The following is a 24,532-nucleotide window of genomic DNA, read 5'->3' on the forward strand; positions in this document are numbered from 1 at the left end:
GAAGATTACACTCAAAGTGAATGATTTGAAGGGTTTCAGGCAACGCATAATGTTCTAACTCATTAAGAGAAAATACTTTTAGGTAGGAAAAGTCTTGGACAAACAGAATCAGTGCTTTGAGGAAAGTTTGCATGGTAGGCTGACACAGCAACTTTTAAACACTTTTTATCGCCATTAAATATTTAGTAAGGCATGTTATCTTTCTTGGATATGACAAGCTGCTGTAAATAGAGGAAGATGAAAGAAGTTGTGAAATAGCTTACATCAACATAAATGTGGTTATTTTAGGAGATTATTTTTCTTTCATGTCTTCATGTAAATTAAATATTTGAACAAACTCACAATCCTGAGAAGTGTTCTGCACTAATACCCACTGATGCTCTGGCAACGCATCCTGCATCTTGTCAAGTCCACAGCAACACCGCCCATATGGAGAAGAGGTGGGACACTGACTGACACTTGACTGTTGGCAACTAATCACACCCCCATTCTGTCAAATCCCCCAGAAACTCCAGAAATGACTCAGCATACCTTTAAGCTTATTACATATATTTTAGGTAGTAACTAGCAAGAAGACTATGTTGATACCAAACATGCCTTTTAAAGATAGACATTTATTATTTCCATAACCCCATAAAATAACTTCAGACAGAATAGAAATGAGGAATCAAAAGGAAACGTAGAAGAATAGCAAGGACCGTTTCAAATAGAGCACTTTTCTCTTCAACTGTTATTTATTAAATGGACATTTCTTGATACCAGCTAACTCTAAGAGGGTCTTTGTAGCTTTTGGGATTCAATATTAGAGATGGAAGCAGAGATCTTCCATATTGAAAAGTCCAAATGAAATACTACTGAGAAAAAATACCTACAATCGTTTTAAGTCCGTTTGTTTATTCAAATAGCAAACTTAGCTTGATCCGACAGTTAATTTAAGCTATTATTTTGCAGCAACCTTTAAAAAAATACAGCCAGCTATAACGTATTGCAGCAGCCATTTTACATAAATGAAAAACTAACATGTACATTCTACATAGAAACTACAGAAAGTTTAACTAACATAACATTCCTCTTAAGTCACTCTTAACTTTGCTAGGTCTTTCTACTTATTCACACTGGATAAAATACCTCCCACTCCCATTAAGCCTGAGAAATAATCATTACTAATACTGGCCTTATACTAATGAAGTATAATTTCATTACGATTTAATAAATGCAAATCTAAAGCATACGTGCCTTGCAATACTATTGTGGCAATTTCAACTAAAGGTATGTTCATTTTTATATTTATCTTAATCTTCTTTGAATACCCCCTTAGTTCAATATGAACTTAACATTTTCCTTTGTGCTCAGTCATTGCTGCTAGGGCGCCCTCTGTCAGTCACTCAAATCATTACAGTATAAAAAGGTAGGTGTATATAACGTTCTATACTGTACTTTAAGTGCATATAGGACAGAGATACATATATATAAATATAAAATGCAAGACAGAAATATTAACATTAATAGTCTGTATTTACTAATTGCCTGCAATCATTTAGCCACTAAAAACACTCAATATTAATATATAAAACAAGATAATGTAGAGTTTAACATTTATAAATATGTTTACCATTTATTAATACTGACCTTATAGGTTTTGCTGTATATATGATGGAGAATCTACATATATAGGTAGAATCTCCAAATATATTTGAAACAAAAAACAAATACCAGAAACGCAGTTTATAAAGGCATAATAAGTATAAAGATGTAAGTCAGATTATACTTATACAATAATATTTGACACAAATATCAGGCCAAATTAAGAGCAGATAACCTTTATAATGAAGAAGTACAATTCTCAAAATGTAAATATGTAAATCCCTTCATAAAAACTCAGCTTCCTCTCTTGGATGGAAACGTCCAGTGCAATATCATGTCATAATGTCCTTCAAAATAGCCAGTGATATGCTCTGCTCCACTGCCTACAACTAGAAGTTATGCTTCCTCCAGCTGAGAGAGTGCCTCCTCTTCCTCTTCCTGTGGCACTGCTCTCTCTTCTCTGGCCAGGGGAAGCCTCCCTCAGCTGCTCTGTACACCTCGTCATACTCATCACTGTCGGAGTCATCCTCGGCTGCAAGGAAGGCCCTGTCTGGGAACACCTCCCTGAGTCTGGAGCTGAAAAACATCTCCAGGCTGCGACCTGCCTGGGCCACCTCTGAGTCCGGCTGGAGGACAGACAGAGAAACCAGAAATGAAACACAGCTCATCTCAGGTTTTACTACCGTGACCCGGATCAGTACTTACAATTGCATTGTGAGACATTTAATAATGTAAATGATACAATAAAATATGCATTTGCAATATAGCATTGAAACAGTGGTCAATATATACAGTTTAACCTCTATCACTAAAATATTATTATTCATCTATATAACTTACATAATTGAACTTTGCACAGTTCCTGAACATGAGGGAGACATCAGCCACAAACTCCTCAGGTGAATAGTAGTGGTGAGTGCTCCTCTTGCTGAGTTTGGCCCTGATCACAGACAGATCCATGGGCCTTTTGATTATCTGGTAGTAGTGGCGAGCCTAGGTTTCAAAACATGTTTTATTAAACCAGATCACTGTGTTTTTGGGGAGTATTGTGAATACTAACATGCTGATTAAGAATAAGATTGGGATCACTTACCAGTGGACTGACCGGCTCATGGAAGGGAGCACTTAGCATGTTGCTGCAGATCAACAGAGTCAACCTCTCACATTTCTACATAGGGAGGACAACATTGATTTCTTACGATAAATAACATTTACTGTAACTAGTAGGTGTGAAACCCCACTTACAGAAGACATTGAGCCCTCCTTGACACTACTGACGGGTCATTACCAGTAATATGTTGTCCAGTGTAAGTTGATTCAAATTTTCATAATGAAGAATAATACTTACTCTCTGGTCACAAGCAGAGAGCCCATGAGGCAATGGCTTTCCTGAACATTCTGTAGCCAGCTTCTGGTTCTCACAGTCATACTCCACCTCTGGCTGTTGGATATCTCTGCAGAAGGTACACACCCAGTCACCCCTGAAGTAGGAGAGGACACAGAGGCAGACATTGGTTATCCTCAACCACAGAGCAGTAGTGTAGACAAGACTGATGGATGAGAGAAGTGAGGTGTCCCAAATGGCCCCCTATTCTCTGTATAGTGCATTACTTTTGACCAGAGCCCTATGAGCCCAATGAGGCCTATGAGCCCTGGTCAAAAGTAATGCATTATATAGGGAATCGGATGCCATTTGAGACATAGTCTATGGGTTATGGTGATTAGATGACTTACGTGGGGAAGCTGAGGAGAGCAGGCACATGGCAGGACAGGTGGAAGACTTTGGGACAGCGGTCACAGCATAGAAGGTCTCCTCCGATCAGACACACGGCACAGAAGTCTTCACTCTCTATCTCGATGGTCTCTGCCCCAGGCAGGACCTGCTCGGCTCCTTCACAATGCATCTGCATCTCCATGGTCTCTGCCCCAGGCAGGACCTGCTGAGCTCCTTCACAATGCATCTGTGGGCCAGGGTCTTCATGCAGGGACCTCTGGGCTGGAGGGGACTCCACTCCTGGTTCAGGACTTAGAGAGGCTGGGTCAGGAGTGATAGAGGCTGGGTCAGTGGCTGAGTCTGGCTCCGATTCAAGATCTGGTCCAGATTCTACAGACCCTTGTGATTCAGGGGGTTGTGCATTGTCTGATTCCAGGTCTGAATCTAATCCCGGACGTGTTTCAGATGGAAAATGGGGGTCTGAACCAGGGTCAGGTTGGAGGTCTGATTCCATATCAGCCTCTGATTCCGCATCAGCATCCAGGTCTTCACCATTCTCTGATTCTAAACCATTCTCTGATTCTTCACTACCTTCTGATTCCACTCTAGGTTCTGATTCCACACTAGGTTCTGATTCCACTCTAGGTTCTGATTCCACACTAGGTTCTGATTCCACACCAGGTTCTGATTCTGTAGCAGCCTCATCAGGAGATTCCTCATCAGCAACTGATTCCAGATCAGCCTCTGATGCAGACTCAGCTGGTGGATCAGACTCTTGCTGGGGATCTGATTCTGGTTGTGGGTCCGAGTCCAGTTCCGGGTCAGAAACTAGGTCAGGTGCAGAGAAAGGTGGAGGTGATACAAGATCAGTGGCGGGTACTTGCAGTGTGAGCTCTTTGTGAGGACTGTGTCTTCCATGCTCAGGCCAATCATTGATTACCGGAGGTGGAAGAGATTGATTGATAGTGTGTCTCTCTGAGTATTGTTTATCCAGAGACGGGCTGACCATTGCGACCTTGGCTTCTTTTGATATTCCCTGTAGAGAAAGTACAGAGTTTGACATTTAGAACATGCCAGTAGTATTATACCCTGATCTGAAACACATTGCAATTTAGTTCAGACCTAGCCTCTTCTCTGGGCTAATTGCTGCCGCTTATAAGAACCAGCTGGTGGACAAAACTAGTTCAGACATAATGTTTATTGTGGTTATGAAATTAATATAATCTGACATCATAGACTTTCTGGAAGAGAAGAGAGTTCACAATGTTTTAGTGGAGCCTACCTCAGTCATCTTGTCCTTCCTTCCCCTCTGTGGAACAAGTCCGGTCCTTTCTGTTGCAGTGTCTGGTAGAGGGTCACTCTGTCGCCGCCCCTGTGGTGGGATCCGAGACACCAGGATCTTCAGCCTTTCCAAACACACCACTGGAACCTTGGAACTGGAATTCCCAGGTTCCTTCTGAACCTCTCTGTCACTGATGTATGAAGAGGGAAGTGGTGAAGCAACATAACTGTAGCTTTTCCATTTTTGACCATTTTTTAATGATGCTTTAATAGTACCTGTTGTCTGGAGTCTTTCTTGGTATTCTGCATTTTCCTTTGACGTCATGCCCAGTCTCATCATATGCATAAACATAATCTGGTAAACAGGAGAAATAATAATCATTTGATGAATCCATTTAACTGATGTGAAAGCAGAATTTGGATAATAGTGATGATGATACTGTATACATCTCTCAGTGGTCATGTGTTCATATGAGAGCATATTGTTACTACATAATCAGAACATATTTATCTCTATATATATATATATATATAGAGAGAGAGAGAGAAAGAGAGAGAGAGAGAGAGAGAGAGAGAGAGAGAGAGAGGTTTATTATTGCCATGGTGTCCAATATTGCCAGCTAGATCTGAATTGCAGTGTACAGTGTATACATAAATAAATAAATCCTCTGAGAAATGTATATTGTATAATAATAAATAAATGATAAATGTATAATATTTGGAAGTTAAGTGGCTCAGTACCAGGCTCTGTCTTGTAGATGGTCAAAGGCGATAGGCGTAGGTTGGGCTGGTCTCTGGAGGGAGGAGTGGCTAAGGATCTCTCCAAGGAGGCCACAGATCGTATCACTCCATCAGAAGACAGCCTCCTCCGCCTGAGATCCATGAAACCCTGATGAGGGAGGGAATCAGTCATAATCAACATCAACTACTATATCAAGCAATGACACCAACCATATTTTACATCCAAAGTCTGTAAGAATAAGGAGGAGGGACACCTTAGTGTTAGCTTTAGGAATGTGTTTAGTAAGATAAACCAAATATCGTTACAAAACATTATGGGTATTGTACTATATTATGCTACAAAGTCAACTGCAGAGACAAAAACAAGACAAGGCTTTGCCGCGTAAACCTGGAATCTGATTGACCCAAAAAGTTAATTTTGTTGGAATGCAATTAAAAGAATACATCTGTCATCAGATAAATGTACCTTTAAACAGCAACACTTGCAACTTTGTCCAATTTGTTTGCAATAAAAAGCAAATGGACTCATTGCTGCATCAATTCTGTTTTTTTGGAAATGTCTTTTACCCTCTGCAAAGAATTGACATTGTCATGTGTGAAACAAGAACAAGGTTTTAAGTCTGACAGCCAAACCTTTCTACCACATTCATATGTATCCCTTTAAAATCAAATCCAAAACTGCTGAGACTGCGCCTTAAAATAACTGACACATTGTAATAGATACAGTATTTGGAATATTGTTTTCTTTTACAATGTTATTTTCTTTGTATAGAATTACATGAATTATAGGATCTCTATGGCTGCAGGTCTCTGTTTATTAATAGGTTACCTGGCCTGCCATGCGTCCCCGTTCCACGGCTGCTGTTGCTAGGCTGTGGGTGGCCCCCGGGGGCCTGTCTGTGGAGGGGCTGCTGGAGGGGCCTGCCAGTTCTGGTGGGATGCTCTGGGATCGACTCTTCCTCCCACACAGTGTGCTGGGCCTGCTGCTCTGAGCATCAACACTGAACCCATGGGTCGTCACAGACATCTCCAGTGAAGTGGATCTCTGTCAGAACACAGAAACACGAAGGCAGACCGCATCAGCACACTCTACTGTTGCTGACTGAGCATCATACAACACAGGTGCATCTATTCATGTCATAGCAACAGAGAGACAGTGCGGTGGTGGAAGGTGTGTGGTGGAACAACCTTCAGTATCACATGCACGCACGAAGGACACCACTCAGAATCCATTCTGTGAGCTCTGCCTGTCTGATTAAAAATAAGGCAATCGCTGCAAAGCCCATTCATTTCAGCGAGAGATGGCCCACACAACTGCTCACAACACCGTTATTCTACTGATAATGAAGGGCTTAGTTACAACACCAATTATCGTATGTAAATCCGCCATCAGAAGTGCGTTAGCTAGGCTCCTTTGAATAAGCGGCATTAGCACATCACAGATTAGACTCTCTTTCTGTCTCTCCTCCATTGGTCTCCTCCTCTCATCATCATTTCACTAATGTGAGTTTTCCAAAAAGCCCCCAGCAACTGTGTCCCTGTGCTAATGCAGCCATACGCCTGACAAAGCTCGAGCACCAGCCTGTGTCTCAGCACCCCTCCTCTTCCTCTCACCCCTCCTCTTCCTCTCACCTCTCCTTCCCTCCCTTTTTTTCTCTGTCTTATTTCTCACAGCATGCCACACACCATGGAGATTTAGACCAGCTGACACAGAGCATGTGCTCATAATTACCACTCGGTTAAAACACTTACCTGATCCGCGCCCCGAGGAGAGGTGTGAAGGAGTCTAAATGTGGAGAAAAAAGCTATAATCCTCTTCTAGAGGAAGAGGGAGCGAGACAGAAGACAGGGATGTATCTGAGAGAAGTGTACCCAGAGCTGAAATCAACCTCCCAGCTCCACCAATTCCCCAAGTGTCTCATTATTACCAGGTTAAGTACGTATGTGGCTGTGCCCAAGCGCTTTTTCTTCTCACTTTCACTCACTGTGTCTTGGCAAGGCGGAAATCATGTGCCTCTGTTGTTGTAATCATGCAGGAGGAACATTTTTGATCGGTGATCATTCGGTTGCTCATTCCCTGGTACCAAGGGTACTAATAATAAACAGTAGAATCTTTTTTTAGCTTTACTGCAATGCTGCACTTAAGTATTTTTATATATTTCAGCATAGCTGGTGCTTTGATTGTGTTAGTGTGCCTCTTTCTTAAGCATAGTCCCTTCTTCAAATGGAAGCCAGTCAGGTTTCTGTAGCACCATCTGTTTTCAGGGCAGCTGTCAACCACTGTGACTGATAATTTGGTGTAAACAAAGTTATTGCCAGAAATTTTTCAATATCCTCTGTATGTAGATATTGAGACAGGCAATACTGCTGTCAGCCTGGGTTTAAGACTTGCTATCACGCAAAGCTCCCTGCGGTACAATGTACTTTGAGCTTCAATTATAACACCATGAAACTAATTTACTGTATCCAGCCTTCCCTCAACCCATTGGCTTTTTATTCTGCCATAATGCACAACCGAAGTGAAACAATGGCTGTACCTTGAACTATTCTCTTCAGGACAGGTGTGTGACCTGTGGTTTGTGTGTGTGTGTATGTGTGCTTGGCCAGAAGCGAGGCAGGGCTGAGGCATGTGTGCTACTGTTAGTCTGAGAGGTGTTTGTGAGCAAGACCGTGTGTTTTGACACGTCTCAGCTCAGAGTGTGTGGTGAGGTCTATAAGGCCATAGAGAATGAGGAGGGACAAGTGTGACAACTGGGGAGTCAACAGAGTGAAAGAAACATTAGGCCGTGGGACCTATATAACTCTCTGGTCAACAGACAACAATGGGGGAACTCCAACGTGGGCCAAAAGTGCACTATCGCTGAGCAAACATGGACAGCTTTAATAAGTTGATATGGTTGTTTTGGTCAACTCACCCTGCCATCTCTGCAGTCTCCGGATGGATGTGTAGTCCTGGCCTCCTGCTGCTCTTCCTCCTGCTGCTCCACTGTCAGTTCGGCCACTAGGGGAGACAGGAGCTGCTGCTGTTGCTGCTGCAGTTCCTGCTGGATCCCGTCTGTCAGCACCTCTCTGTCCACCCCTGTCTGTACATGTGTCTTCTCCCTGCTCCCCTCCTGGATGTGCTCTGTCAACACCTCTCTGTCCACAGCTGGCTGCCCAGGAGTCTGCTCTCTCTCTCTGCTGGCCTGCTGGCCCTGGCCTTCCCTGGCCCCATCTGTGGCTGGCTGTGCATGAGTTTCAGGAAGTGGCTGAATCTGAGGCTGGTAGAGGGCTGTGGCTGGGGGCTTAAGTCCAAGACCTCTACTGTTGGAGCTGGAGCTGAGCAAGCCTGGGTCAGCAGCCACGAGATGCTCTTGCTGTTGGGGACACTGCATGGAGGAGGGCACCACAGCTGGTGGACCTGGAGGACTGTCAGGACCCCAGCACCTCAGCAGCTGATTCTGGTGCAGGGCCAGGGAGGGAGAGCTGAGGGTGGACTGGGGACACCTGGCGGAGTAGGAGTTGGGTTCCCGCTGGGTCTTGTCCAGCTGCACAGCTGGCTGTGGGGGTATGCAGTGGAGGCAGCACATCTGGGACTGACAGCAGGCCTGGAAGGCACAGCTCTGCTCCCGCCCTCCATGGCACACAGATGGCAGGGACAAGCAGGTGATAGGCTGGGGCCTCAGGATGCTGGGGAAGGCCACGCCCTCAGAGTAGGAGCGATTTCCCCCCTCTGCAGTGAGCTGACCTAGAACAACAGAGATACTTGTAGTTTAGGAATCAGGCCAGGTCTCCAGTAGGACGGCATTAAATGCAACACTTTCAATAATTACATACAACCAGTTTACAACCAGTTTACAACCAGTCACTGCAGCCAAGCTACTGCAGCCAAGTCCTTTAAGCCTTAGTTTACCCAAAGTTGAGATCTGCTTAGTCCAGTAGCTGGCATCCCAGTTGAACTTGATCTTCACAGGGAGCCAGGCGTCTGAGTGTAGTGGGGGTTCAAGCAGGCGCTGCATCTGGAGAGAAATCTAAAGGAGGACAGGCGTAATGTAAAAGCCCAAATTAACTTTTTCCATAATCAACTAAAAAAAATGTATTTCTCTGTTTGTAAATTAGACGAGAAAATGGCCTTGCATTTTACAAGCGGCAAAAAAAATGGCCTTGTGTTTGAACCGCAAGCCCACCCTTCTGTCCCTTCAGACCTACCAGCTCCCTGCTGAGGAGCAGTGGGTTCTTGAGGTGGTGGGCCGTTGCCCAGCTGATGAAGTTCTGCACGTGGTCCAGCTGGCTGCACATCTCTATCGCCCCCTGCAGCTGGTCCTCCAGACGACGCTGGAAGTCCTCCGAGATCTTCTACACACACACGCACGCACGCACGCACGCACGCACGCACGCACGCACACACACACACACACACACACACACACACACACACACACACACACACACACACACACACAGAGGCAGACAGAAACATGCTCACGTGTAATTGCTGGCACGGAGAGAGTGAATTACAGATGGAAAGAGAGGGGCTAATCAATGGCTTGTTTTTCGCCGGATTTCATTCCTAAGATCCCTGCTTTTTTGACAGATCATTATTGCCTCTCCATTGCGAACGGTCAGAACTGATTAGATAATGTTGGGAGCACTCCTGATTGGGAACATGTACATTCATGGTCAGCTAGACACTGGAGATGAATGCCCCTGAAAACATTGAGACTGAGGGGAGAGAGAGAGTCATTACCTCCAGTTGCTCTATTAATAGGTTGGCCCGTTTGTTCAGCTCATTCATCATAATCATCTTTGCCATTTTAATCTGGTTCTCAGCCTTCCTCTGCGTGACCTTTACACCGTGCAGCCTGAGAGGAACACAGAGAAAGTGACATTCTGATTACTGACAGAGAAACCAAAACAGTTGATTGATTGTGGTGTATACGTGCTTTATTGCACTTGGATGCTTTACATATGTTAAATGGGTATTTCATTCAGAGTTGGAGAGTGTGTATTGTACATTGCTCTGGTAAATTTGAGCCAGGTTTCTGAGACCACCAGCTGTTGGCTTTACACTTGCTTTATGAGATCAGTGTATACTCCTGATCATTCTACACATCTGTCAGTAATGTATTGTACAAGCGGAGCTTACCTGTCCTCTATCTGTTTGGCTGTGCTCTCCACTGCAGACCTCCTCTCCTCCACCTGAGCCATCAGGCTCTCAAACTGCCACTGTTGGTCCTGCAGGGCCTTTCCAATGTGCACCAGCCTGAGGACAAATAGATATCACAGTGGGTCAAATAATACAATAGAAACACCACTTAACCTCACCACTTTACACCCTTTCATTTCAAGCATCTCCTTGAGGGATAGCTACTGAATGACGTTAGGGACTATTGGGACCACTAATGCGCTGCAAAATCACAGGCAACAGGGGAATGTATCATATGGACTGAATTAGAATTAGGTAGGTTGTAGATATACACCAGACACAACGCAGGAGGTTTTTAACCTGCTGTTAGCCTCTCACTGTAATGCCCTTGTGCTGTGTCTAAGGACTGACCTGTGGTTCTTGTGGGCGGACAGGTGACAGCTGCTGCAGCACATGAGGTCACAGGACTCGCAGAAAAGCTCCAAGGGCTCTTGTCTGTGAGAGTGGCACATGAGGAGGGGGCGGCCACACAAGCCAGGGCCTACCGGGCAGAGAGGGGGAGGGGGGAGAGAAGCATAGCATTACCACAGAGAAGGACTAAACAAGAAATTCACACGTACAGCTAAAGGTATTGGGAGGAATTGGTGCTGTACATTTATTCACTAAATGCACAAAGATATATCATGCAAACAACTGTTCAAGGACACATCATGTAAACAAACGCAGTCTACTAAAGGGCCACTGCATAACATTCATGTCTGGCAGCACACCGTTTATGTACATCAACGTTTTATTCTATTTTTAAATCAATCTACAAGACAAATTACTATTTTTCTGAATGTTTCCTGTTGTGTTTTGTTTAATTTAGTTTCAAATGTTATCTGCAATCTCACTCTACTCTATTTTAGAGTTGGAAAATACATTGAATCTGATATTGGCCTCAAGTTAACATGCATTACATGAGTCATTCAGTATCATCATCATTCCAAAACTATTTTAGGCTGGGGAAATATGGCATCCTTTAAATCTAGTAAATATTTCTGGGCTTAAATAATGGGTAGACAGATGGAAAATAGGGCAGAGAGAGAAGGTCTTTGATCGGAGAAATTAAAGACCAGTGCCAATCTAGATTAATAACTTTGTTCGGTTGGCTTTTGAAGAATCAAACAAAACCTTCACACCGCAGGATGTAGACAGTAACAAATGCTGCTAGAGAACAAATGACTTTCATGTGTGCATGCATAAACGGCCATGTTTTAAAAATAAATGCAGCATTAGTCATTTGATTTGCAATGTAATGAGAGTTTCTACTCTATGCAAATTATCTGTATAAATAGCTGGAAATGTGATTCTTATGCAGCACATATGAGACTTCCTGCCCAAAGTTATCACTTCCTCACACTAAGGTTGTATCCCAATTGCACCTGTTCCCTATAGGGCTCTGGCCAAAAGTAGTGCACTATGTAATAATAGGGTATCATTTGGAACGGAGGCCAAGCAATCACCAAGTGGCATTAGTTTATTTACTCCCAAACTGGACCCAAATTGACTCAAGCCTTTAATTGACTTTTGAGAACAATAACAACAAATTGTTGTATCCTGATGCTGGTGTTGATTTCCCCTCTTGGGTATTGATTGTGTCATGAAACTGTGTGCACTGCACTCGGAGCAGGCCTAAGCATTGTTATGAGGGGTTGACTGAGAAGACTGGGTGATGTTCAGATGGCTATCCACTGTACACATTAAAGTTGGTCCTATGTCTATACTCTGGGGTGATGCAGAAGGTTTTCCCACAGTCACAGACACACACGCGTACACACACACAAACACACACACACACACACACACACACACACACACACACACACACACACACACACACACACACAAACGCACACACACACACAAACGCACACACCAGAAGGGGCAGGAAACAGATCACAACATGATAGAGACCACAGTGTCACGATGAGTAAACACAGCCCCCAACAATACACAGAACTGCTGCTGCACACACACACACACACACACACACACACACACACACACACACACACACACACACACACACACACACACACACACACACACACACACACACACACACACACACACACACACACACACACACACACACAGCTAAGCATGGCCCTAGTTAGTACAGTCAACTAAACACTGACTCATCAGAACATTAAAGCGCTCAACACAACCCTATAACATAACAATCACATCACAGTTCATACTGCAAACTGCTGCACACAGGCCCAGAGAGCCTGACTAAAGTCTCAGCTGAACATAGCTATCCGCTGAACACAACCCTACTGCACTCTGCTGGACACACCACTCCAATGAGCAGTGCCTTTTGCACAATGCTCTCCACAAGGCCTACTGTACACTGCATAGCACAGCCCCGGTGCTAAGTGCTGGGTGACCACATCCTGCCTGCAGAGCTACGCTTTCTCACCCGCAACACTTCAAACTGATGTTCTCACCAAAACACAAAAACAAAACACTGACACACTAAGACAGCAACACTTAGAGGTGGCAATAGAGGTGAGATGTGATCACAGAGTTACAGTATGACTTCGCCTTTTAGCATCCAAGAGTAGAGACCTAGAAACATACTTTTCAGCATCCACAAAATATATAACACTGTTGCTACAAAAATAGTATCATTCTCAGAGTTCACTTTCTGAATGTAGGCCACATGATAAAATGAATTGTAATACATAAGGGTCTGCAGGAACCATTACTGTACCACCAACCATTACAGGCTGCATGCAATAATTCATCACAATCATTCCTACTGAGACATGATTAACAAACAGACATGGGAAAAGTTGAAACAAAGAAACACAAAGAGGTCTGATGACGACCCCGGGGTAACGAAGCCCATCTCCACCCAACCGGCCAGAGACACTCGGATGTGGAGACTGGAGAGGCAGTGAGGGATGGGGGAACCTGTCTGGGACAGAGAGATGCTTGCCTGGTTCGGGTGGAGGCAGGGAGCTGGGGGCCATCTGGTCCCTCTGGTGCAGGTCGACACATTGGGTAGTGGGCTTCTGGTGTTGGTGCAGTTCTGAGCACTGAGGGGTGGCTTTCTGGTGCTGGTGCATGTCTGTACACTGGTAGCACAGCCACTTGTTGCAGAATGTACACAGGCTCTGGGCTAGCCTGGGCTCTGGGCACTCTGCGCAACGCTGCCACAGACAAGAGAAGACCAGTCATATATTGACACACACCAAGCACGCACGCACACAAGCACACACACACAAAACAACAAGGTCGTCTGATATAAAGATGGGGTGACATATGTCAGAAGTATTAGTGTTACCTCCCTCTGTACTTTGGGCTAAATCACACTCCTCAGAGCGGTCACTTGCTCACACATTCTGAGCTATTCCCAGAGAATGTCAGATGCATTCGATCAAGTTCCTCAAAATGAAGCCATGTTGAGAGTCACAGACACAAGCTGCTCAACCAGCTGATTCATTTCCCTTTTAATGCAGCTTAAAGACCTACTAGTAGCACAGAATGAAGTGCACATTCAAATCAAATGTACTGAAATCACATATCAAAATACAGCTGCAACAATATAACAAAACAGGTCATACTGAAGTCGTGCCAATTCCACAGGATGATCCTTTCTTCTCTTAGAACATGTTGTGTACCTCTTCATCCTCATCACATTACAGTTAACAGTTAACATTATCCCCTCAGAGTTATTTGGAAAAATATTCATATTCACTTCGTTAGAAATACACTGAAGCACATCAAAGACTTGAGAGAGTCTGAATACCCTCGGGCTAAGACAGCAAATAATACGTCCACGCATATACATTCATTCTATTTCTGCAATTGCCTCTACACACAGAGGCACAAACAATAGTAGAATAGAAAATCTGCTTGTGGGGAAAAAAGAGAGTTGAGGTAATGTCAGCCGTGTCATAGGAATGTTAATAGAACGTTGAACGCCTTACCTTCTCCATGTCAGCAGTGGGGTAATGTGTCCTCTGGTGAACGGTGGAGCTGGTACCCAGCAGAGCTGCTCTCGCTGTGGGAGGGAGAGGACAGCACAGTCTGACGCTCACACACAGCACAGCAGCACTCACACTGACGCTTTTACCTGCGGCAGGAAGCAACGTGCACCAAGAGGTGGCCCCAGAGAATACGGCTTACATGACAGCCTGCGTGCTGAGCTCTCCTCTCCTCTCCTCGCCTGGTTCATCTGTGTGTAGGACTCCTCACAGAACAGAAGGGGAGGAGTGTCAAATTCAAATCCATCCTCTATCACACAAAAAAACATAATCCTTTTTCTTAAATAAGCCTGTGCATAATAATTGGGAATTAGGGAGATACGATAATTATTTTTTTTCTAGGACGAAATATCCCCGGAAGCCCTTCCCAAAATGGAAGGAGAGGCCGAATGACCTACAATGTTAGAGGGAATAGTAAGCACTGCAAACGGGAGTGGAGCAGCCTGGGATGGGATGGGCTGTGGTGAGCTGGGTTGTGGTGGGCTGCTGGTGACCTCCTTCTACATCCCTGTATCAGCACAAGGAGGGGACAGGTCCCTCTGGAGCTACACATGCTCACGTAGCACACCATAACCGGGTCAGGCTCTGATGAGCACCAGACGGGAGTAGGAAACACTCCTGCTTTATCTTTATCACAGTATTGCAGAAGAGAAGGAATGGCACACTGCAAGGAAACAAAACTAACTTCATGTCTGGAAAGACAATCCATATACAGTACTAGAGAGGAGGATCATGTTGTAACTGTCTTAAAATGTATCAGCAAAAAGTGACACTATTAGAAGGGGAATATGACTCCTCCCGTTGCTGTAATGTAGACAGAGTTGTGGCAAAGAGTAGTAAGACACCCTCACTATGTGAAATCACGATCAAAACACCATCATTGCTGCTGCTCTGAGTCTGCCTAACACCAACCCCTGCAGTCTGACCTACAAATCTGACAACTTTATCATCCTCTGGTGCTTCACAGGGGAGCTAAAAACCATCCCATTCCCCATTGTGTGCTCAAAGACCCACTTTAAAACACAATTAGTCAAACCTAGCGGACCCCGCCTCTTGTTCACTCAGTTCTCCTGCTTTTTAAACCCCCCTCCTTCCCTTTCATACTCCCCATTTTGCTTTTAAACCAGAAAGGTGTTAGCACTATACCTCTCTGTGAGGGACAGCTCTCCTGCCCTGCTAAGTGAGGTTGGTACTGGATAAAAGGCAGCCTGAAAGCATGACATCTCTAGAGATGTCACAATAATAGAAACTTCACTGGTGATGTCTCCCCTGAAAGCACACCTATGTAACATCCATTAACACTGAGGTGATGGGATCCAAGTGAATAACCACTCCAATGTCAATTCCCTGATCAGACAATTATCTACATAGTGACTGTAAATATTCATAACTTCTCTGCCAAACTCATCAACCACTCCCTGTACTGTACACTGTAATGGAACACTTGAAATTATAAGGTCATTTTGGGTATTATCAATACTCTGAAACATTTTACTGCAGCATACTGTAAATTATGGTGCATTGTGGGAATATGTTGTGGGCGGGGAAAGAACTGCTGTATTTCTAATGGTACTGTAATTGCACCCCACAGAAAACAGTACCATATCTTTGGAGCACAAAAAACCTTTTGACCACTAGTGGGTGCATGGTATTGTTGTTTCTGGCTCATTAACATACACTATATATACAAAAGTATGTGGACTCCCCTTCAAATGAGTGGATTTGGCTATTTCAGCCACACACTTTGCTGTGAGGTGTATAAAATTGAGCGCACAGCCATGCAATCTCCATAGACAAACATTGGCAGTAGAATGGCCTTACTGAAGAGCTCAGTGACTTTTAAACGTGGCACTGTCATAGGATGCCACCTTTCCAACAAGTCAGTTCGTCAAATTTCTGCCCTGTTAGAGCTGCCCCGGTCAACTGTAAGGGCTGTTTTTGTGAATTGGAAAGGTCTAGGAGCAACAATGGCACAGCCGCGAAGTGGTAGGCCACATAAGCTCACAGAACGGGACAGCTGATGCTGAAGCGAGCAGCACATAAAAATCATCTGTCCTCGATTGCAACACTCACTACCGAATTACAAACTGCCTCTGGAAGCAATGTCAGCATAATAACTGTTTGTAGGGAGCTTCATGAAATGGGATTCCATGGAGTGGGGTAAAGCTCGACGCAATTGGACTCTGGAGCAGTGGAAACGCATTCTCTGAAGTGATGAATCACGCTTCACCATCTGGCGGTCCGGGTTTGGCGGATGCCAGGAGAACGCTACCTGCCTGAATGCATAGTGCCAAATGTAAAGTTTGGTGGAGGAGGAGTGTCTGGGGCTGTTTTTTATGGTTCGGGCTAGGCCCCTTATTTCCAGTGAAAGGAAATCTTAACGCTACAGCATACAATGAGGTTCTAGACGATTCTTTGCTTCCAACTTTGTGGCAACAGTTTGGGAAGGCCCTTTCTTGTTTAAGCATGACAATGCCCCTGTGCACAAAGTGAGGTCCATACAGAAATGGTTTGTCTGGATCGGTGTGGAAAAACTTGACTATCGAACACCTTTGGGATGAATTGGAATGCTGAATGCGAGCCAGGCCTAATCACCCAACATCAATGCTTGACCTCACTAAGGCTCTTGTGGCTGAATGGAAGCAAGATCCCACAGCAATTTTCCAACATCTAGTGTAAAGCCTTCCCAGAAGAGTGGAGGCAGTTATAGCAGAAAAGGGTGGACCAACTCCATATTAATGCCCATGATTTTGGAATGAGATGTTCGACGACCAGGTGTCCATATACGTTTGGTCATGTAGTGTATATATCAATGGAGGCGGATGAGGGGAGGACGGCTCATAATGATGGCTGGAATGGAGTGAATGTAATGGCATCAAACACATGGAAAACATGTGTTTGATGTATTTGATACCTTTCCACTTAATCCATGAGCCTGTCGTCCACAATTAAGGCGCCACCAGCCTGCTGTGGTACAAGGTATATATACCGTTGAAGTCAGAAGTTTACATTCACTTAGGTTGGAGTCATTAAAACTTGTTTTTTAACCACTCCACAAATGTCTTGTTAACAAACTATAGTTTTGGCAAGTCGGTTAGGACATCTACCTTGTGCATGACACAAGTAATTTTTCCAACAATTTTCAGACTATTTCACTTATAACTCACTGTATCACAATTCCAGTAGGTCAGAAGTTTACATACACTAAGTTGACTGTGCCTTTAAACAGCTTGGAAAATTCCAGAAAAGTATGTCATGGCTTTAGAAGCATATGATAGGCTAATTGACATAATTTGAGTCAATTGGAGGTGTCCATGTGGATGTATTTCAAGGCCTACCTTCAAACTCAGTGCCTCTTTGCTTGACATCATGGGAAAATCAAAATAAATCATAAGAAATCAGACAAGACCTCAGAAAAAACATTGTAGACCTCAACAAGTCTAGATCATCCTTGGGAGCAATTTCCAAAAGTCTGAAGGTACCACGTTCATCTGTACAAACAATAGTACGCAAGTTTAAACACCATGGGACCACGCAGCCATCATACGGCTCATGGAAGGAGATGCGTTCTGTCTCCCAGTGATGAACGTACTTTGGTGCGAAAAGTACAAATAAATCCCAGAACAGCAAAGGACTTTGTGAAGATGTGGAGGAAACAGGTACAAATGTATCTATATTCACAGAAAAACGAGTCCTATATCGACATAACCTGAAAGGCTGCTCAGCAAGGAAGAAGCCACTGCTCCAAAACCACCATAAAAAAGCCAGACTACAGTTTGCAACTGCACATGGGGACAAAGATAATACTTTTTGGAGAAGCGTCCTCTGGTCTGATGAAACAAAAATAGAACTGTTTGGCCATAATGATCATCATTATGTTTGGAGGAAAATGGGGGAAGCTTGCAAGCCGAAGAACACCATCCCAACCGTGAAGCACAGGGGTGGCAGCATCATGGTGTGGAAGTGCTTTGCTGCAGGAGGGACTGGTGCACTTCACAAAATAGATGGCATCATGAGGAGGAAAATTAGGTGGATATATCGAAGCAACATCTCAAGACATCAGTCAGGAAGTTATAGCTTGCTCGCAAATGGGTCTTCCAAATGGACAATGACCCCAAGCATTCTTCCAAAGTTGTGGCAAAATGGCTTAAGGACAACAAAGTCAAGGTATTGGAGTGGCCATCATAAAGCCCTGACCTCAAACCTATAGAAAATGTGTGGGTAGAACTGAAAAAGCATATGCAAGCAAGGAGGCCTACAAACCTGACTCAGTTACACCAGCTCCGTCAGGAGGAATGGGCCACAATTCGCCCAATTTATTGTGGGAAGCTTGTGGAAAGCTACCCAAAACATTTGACCAATTTAAAGGAAATGCTACCAAATACTAATTGAGTGTATGTAAACTTCTGACCCACTGGGAATGTGATGAAAGAAATAAAGACTGAAATAAATCATTCTCTCTACTATTATTCTGACATTTCACATTCTTAAAATAAAGTGGTGATCCTAACTGACCTAAGACAGATCATTTTTACTAAGATTAAATGTCAGGAATTGTGAAAAACTGAGCTTAAATATATTTGCCTAAGGTGTATGTAAACTTCTGACTTCAACTGTAACTGTAGATAAATACATTCTCATTATGTACTAACAATAGGCTTTCATATGAACACTGAGAGATGAATACTGCATCATCATCACTAATATCAAAATTATGCATTCACATCAGTTAAATGGATTCATCAAATTATTATTGTTCGCCCTCCGTCCACATACTTTTGGTGATGTAGTGTATTTTGAGGCATGCCTTGTCATAGGCTATATTGGTTGCAACCATGAGTGAGAAGGGTACTAATTTAACTCCTTATAGTGCCCCATCAATTTGTATAGGGGACAGATTGGAGTGGCAGCAAGTCCAAAACCTTAAATGGTTGAGCATTTTGCCATGTCCTTTTGGTCTGTTTGGCCCTGTAGTCGCTGCCAGTTTGGAAGCCTTTGTTAAGGCCTCAAGAAGTGTAAGTGATATAAAACACAAAATAGTCATGAATATAATGTAATGTGTAAACACTTTACCTAGCAGCCAACCTGTTTGCAATCTCTTGTAATTACTGTATAATACTGTGAAATACAAACCCCTCCCTCAATTAATTTCATTCATCCATTCATTCATTATTTTTCAATTACGGTAGCATTTACTTTTTTACAGTATTCTTTTTACAGTAGATTTTACGGTATTGTACTGTGTGTCATTACACATTACTTGCTATGATTCTGTATATTACAGTGTAATACTGTTATATGAAATACAGAACTTTACTTGCCTCTGAGCTGCCTGTGGGCTACTGTCAAATTCACAGCAACCCATTTAAAGTGTATTTAAGTCCATAACTCATTACATGGCCTACAGGAGAAAAATGTGTTCAATACTCTTCCTTGGAATCTGCCTTGTGGTACAGATGTATCCGTATTGAATTAATGATAATAGCTTATAAAAAAATCATAAAAGATATGCATAATTGAAATCATTTGAGCACTCTCCTCACTGAAGGTACTCTTGTGGTCCTCTGTTCAAAATCAGGCATAGTGAATCCATGTACACAGTGAAACAGTGCCTTCAGAGAGAATTCATACCCCTTGACTTATTTCACATTTTGTTGTGTTACTGTCTGAATTCAAAATGGATTAAATATTTTTTTCTCATCCATCTACACACAATACCCCATAATGACAAAGTGAAAACATGTTTTTAGAATTTTTTGCAAATGTATTGAAAATGAAATACATAAATATCTCATTAACATAAGTATTCACACCCCTGAGTCAATACTTTGTAGAAGCACATTTAGCAGTGATTACAGCTGTGAGGCTTTCTGGGTAAGTCTCTAAGAGTTTTCCACAACTGGATTGGGCAATATTTTCCCATTACTCTTTTTAAAATGATTTAAGCTCTGTCAAACTGGTTGTTGATCATTGCCAGACAACCATTTTCAGGTGTTGCCAAAGACTTTCAAGTAGATTTCAGTCAAAACTGTAACTTGGCCACTTAAGAACATTCACTGTCTTCTTGGTAAGCAACTCCAGTGTAGCCTTGTGTTTTAGGTTATTATCCTGCTGAAAGGTGAATTAATCTCCCAGTGTCTGGTGTAAAGCAGACTGAACCAGGTTTCCCTCTAGGATTTTGCCTTGTCGTCTATTTCTTTTGTATCCCCAGTCCTTAACAATTACAAGTATACCCGTAACGTTATGCAGCCACCACTATGCTTGAAATATGGACAGTGGTACTCAGTAATGTGTTATATTGGATTTGCCCCAAACATAACATTTTGTAGTTACTACACAATACTAACCTAAATTACAGAGTGAAAAGAAGGAAGCCTTTACAGAATAATAATATTCAAAAACATGCATCCTGTTTGCAACAAGGCACTAAAGTAATACTGCAAAACATTTGGGAATGCAATTAACTTTATGTCCTGAATCAATGTTATTGATCCATCCTCAGTTTTCTCTTATCGTAGCCATTAAACTCTGTAACTGTTTTAAAGTCACCATTGACTTCATGGTGAAATCATTGAGCGGTTTCCTTCCTCTCCAGCAACTGAGTTATTAAGGACGCCTGTATTATTGTAGTGACTAAGTGTGTTGATACACAATCCAAAGTGTAATTAATATCTTCACCATGCTCAAAGGGATATTTAATGTCTGTTTAGTTTTAATACCCATCTTCCAATAGGTGCCCTTCTTTGCGAGGCATTGAAAAACCTCCCTGGTCTTTGTGGTTGAATCTGTGTTTGAAATTCACTGCTCGACTGAAGGACCTTACAGGTAATTGTATGTATTGGGGTACAAAGATGAGGTCGTCATTAAGAAATCATGCAACTTATTATGTGACTTATTAAACAAATTTTTTCTCCTAAACCTATTTAGGTTTGCCATAACAAAGGGTTTGAATACTTATTGACTCAATGCATTTCATCTTTTCATTTTTGTTCATTTGTAAAAATGTCTAAAACTATAATTCCACTTTGACATTATAGGGTATTATGTGTAGGCTACTGACAAACAAATCTAAATGTAATCAATTTTCAATTCAGGCTGTAACACAAAACAATTAGGAAAAAGTAAAGGAGTGTAAACACTTTCTGAAGGCACTGTATGTATCTGAATGTGTTTAGGCTACTTTTCTTTACATTATGACCCCTAATCCTGATGCACCATCCATGTATTGGGTATTTTCTATTGAGTGATGATGAGTGCTGAGGGGGCTCTCTGAGAGCTGCTATGTGTTTCCTGAAGAGAAGGAATGTGAGCACCACTCCCTGGCTGTCTGTCAATAACAGCTTTATAGCAGTGCAACACCTCCCTGTGTTTCACTAACACCTCCCTGGAATTATTATTATTTTTGTTTTATTTAACCTTTATTTAACTAGGCAAGTCAGTTAAGACCAAATTCTTATTTACAATGACGGCCTACTTTTAAAGCCTCCCCCGGTCTAAACTCTCCCCTAACCCGGACAGCGCTGGGCCAATTGTGCGCCGCCCTATGGGACACCTGATCCCGGCCGATTGTAATACAGCCCGAGATCGAACGCGGGTCTGTTGTGGTGCCTCTTGCACTGCGATGCAGTACCTTAGACCTCTGTGCCATTCGGGAGGCACTGTATGCTCGGGGGACGACACACTTCCCAGCTTGTTCATGTTTCTGATGGCAATAAGAGCTATAATATGTGGATTTGCAGGTATGAATTGCAAGGCATTTCTCTTTTTATGAAATTGCATACTTATCTTTTAAACCTCCCAATATGGAATCAATGTGTAGGGAAATGATTGTATTATTGCTCTATTTTATACAGATCGGCCACACTGACACTTAACAGAGGACAATGTCACTCACTGATAACCTGTCATTGTCATCATGTATATCAATTGTGTATTGAGCCTGATCAATGAATGCAAACGTGGTTGCTGTTGTTTCAGCCATAAAATATAAAGTTGTTAAAAGTAAAACAAGTTATGATACATGGCTGAGCTATCATTCCAGTAGGATACGTGCAAATATCTGATGTTCATCATGATAGACAAGGAGCAGGTGAATCAATGACTTTAAAATTAGACAGATAGATTGTGTAACATAATCTAGTCTAATTATACTGACGCATTCCCTGTCGTAATCAAAATATAATGGTAACCTAACTGGTATCGATTTGTTGTTTAAATGACATTGCTGAAATCTTGGCCCACATACAGTATCGGAGGATGCGCATAATTTGAGCTACTCAATAGTCAACAGAGCCGCACCTAAATCCATTCGATTATTTACGCATGTATTTCAGCTGTCCAAAAGATCATGCATTACAATATCGTTTTTAAGATACAAAACACAATAGTTGCTCATAACATACCTCAAACGCAATAACTTTCGCTTTGGCAGTTCGTCCACAAGGTTCAGTCAGACAATATCAACTACCGTTATGTGATGACAATTGCTTTCAGTGTCAGTACGCACGTAGTGTACTAGGACGGGCTACATTATTATGACCATGTTTACGAATTTGAATTGGACTGTAGGCTACTGGTATATTCACTGCGATACAGAATATGCTCACCTAAGCCTACCCTACGATAGTGAAGGGCTGTCACAAGTCAAGTATGACCAAAGCTTGTGGATTTTACCTTAACCTGATCATCACCGTATACGGCAGGCTATCCCCTCTCGATCCATTGGATGTCGCTCGTTTGTCCAGCTCAAATATTTTGGAGTTACAAAGTCTCGTGTTTGATCGTGAGACTTACACGCGTTTATTTCTTCGGGAAAAACGGTACTTCCCATCTGAAATCAAATGAACACATTTGATCTTCGGTGAATCTTATTGTCATAATGCATTTTTGAAAAAATATCTTCCCAAACACATACATTTCACATTAATTTTATTGCGGTGACATTATGACTAACCTATTTATCCTATCTATTCAAGCTTAAAATATGCTGTCGATATGTTTAATGTTCCACCGTAAAAGCCAGTTGTGCATGCCTGGTAACTCAGTGCAAGCATAATACCAATGCAGGACAGTATCACGATAGGACAGTACAGGTAAGCTATTGTTTTAATAATATTTAACTTACCCAACCCGTTATTCATCCTAGCCCAACAAAAATACCGAAACTAGAAGGCATCGGTCACGTCAGCCACGGGCATGGGCGTATGGTGAGGGATACCCTTATTTTGGTCTAATGTATAACTGCATCCCAATCGTTTTTTCTGGTATTTTTCAGATGACCGTCTTTGCTCTGTCATCCCACAGCTCAACACAGAACATCTGACAGATTATATGCACCATCACAGATCCAATGGTGATGCAATACCTTTTAATGCAGAAGCCAATGAAAGTATGTGTAAACTTCCCCCGTTCTTGTCTGCCTGTTAGTGTATCACACTAGTGTATCACACTAACCCAGATGGATTTTAATAACCACTGGTTTAGATAGTGTATAGTGCATTCGGAAAGTATTCAGACCCCTTGACTTTTTCCACATTTTGTTACGTTACAGCCTATTCTAAAATGAATTCAATTGTTCCCCCCCCCCTGATCAATATTCACACAATACCACATAATGACAAAGGAAAAACAGTTTTTGAAATGTTTTGCAAATGTATTAAAGATTTTTAAAAGTATTCAGACCCTTTACTCAGTACTTTCTTGAAGCACCTTTAGCAGCGATTACAGCCTCCTTGGGTTTGACTCTACAAAAATACAGTTGTGCTCTGTTAGGTTGGATGGGCTGCACAGCTATTTTCATGTCTCTCCAGAGATGTTCAATCGGGTTCAAGTTCAGGCTCTGGCTAGGCCACTCAAGGACATTCAGAAACTTGTCCCGAAGCCACTCCTGCATTGTCTTGGTTGTGTGCATAGGGTCATTGTCCTTTTGGAAGGTGAACCTTTGCCCTGAGCGCTCTGGAGCAAGTTTTCATCAAGGATATCTCTGTACTTTGCTCTGTTCATCTTTGCGTTGATCCTGACTAGTCTCCCAGTCCCTGCCGCTGAAAAACA

At 42.8% G+C, this 24,532-nt stretch overlaps 1 protein-coding gene across 4 annotated transcripts; it reads right to left on the minus strand.

Moving 5' to 3' along the window:
- Positions 1 to 594: 594 nt before the first annotated feature.
- LOC118393992 (tripartite motif-containing protein 66) lies at positions 595 to 23,880 on the minus strand. 4 transcript variants are annotated; one of them, XM_052462599.1, is made up of 20 exons: positions 23,607 to 23,880; positions 23,156 to 23,312; positions 14,625 to 14,685; positions 14,426 to 14,499; positions 13,432 to 13,645; positions 10,857 to 10,986; positions 10,446 to 10,562; positions 10,047 to 10,161; positions 9,509 to 9,655; positions 9,213 to 9,330; positions 8,236 to 9,047; positions 6,150 to 6,365; positions 5,321 to 5,468; positions 4,856 to 4,934; positions 4,581 to 4,770; positions 3,319 to 4,334; positions 2,933 to 3,065; positions 2,678 to 2,752; positions 2,425 to 2,577; positions 595 to 2,210 (listed from the first exon to the last, which is right to left on the minus strand). In XM_052462599.1, the coding sequence occupies exons 3-20, from the start codon at positions 14,671 to 14,673 to the stop codon at positions 1,974 to 1,976; spliced, it is 4,023 nt and encodes a 1,340-aa protein (XP_052318559.1). In that variant the 5' UTR covers positions 14,674 to 14,685; positions 23,156 to 23,312; positions 23,607 to 23,880; the 3' UTR covers positions 595 to 1,973. The 4 variants fall into 4 exon arrangements, with proteins under 4 accessions (XP_052318559.1, XP_052318558.1, XP_052318562.1 ...); XM_052462598.1 differs by having other exon boundaries at positions 14,625 to 14,688; XM_052462602.1 differs by having other exon boundaries at positions 14,572 to 14,688; positions 23,607 to 23,879.
- Between the last annotated feature and the right edge of the window lie 652 nt (positions 23,881 to 24,532).

This window comes from Oncorhynchus keta, chromosome 14 (genome assembly GCF_023373465.1).
Source record: "Oncorhynchus keta strain PuntledgeMale-10-30-2019 chromosome 14, Oket_V2, whole genome shotgun sequence".
Taxonomy (NCBI): Eukaryota; Metazoa; Chordata; class Actinopteri; order Salmoniformes; family Salmonidae; genus Oncorhynchus; species Oncorhynchus keta.

Bases quoted from the DNA above. Each gene is read 5' to 3' on its own strand.
- LOC118393992 (XM_052462599.1), bottom strand. From the start codon at position 14,673: ATGAACCAGGCGAGGAGAGGAGAGGAGAGCTCAGCACGCAGGCTGTCA. The intron at 10,987-13,431 runs GCAAGCATCTCT...TCTGCCCGGTAG, and splicing joins CCTGCCTCCACCCGAACCAG to GCCCTGGCTTGTGTGGCCGC. The intron at 9,656-10,046 runs GTAATGACTCTC...GTGTGTGTGTAG, and splicing joins TATTAATAGAGCAACTGGAG to AAGATCTCGGAGGACTTCCA.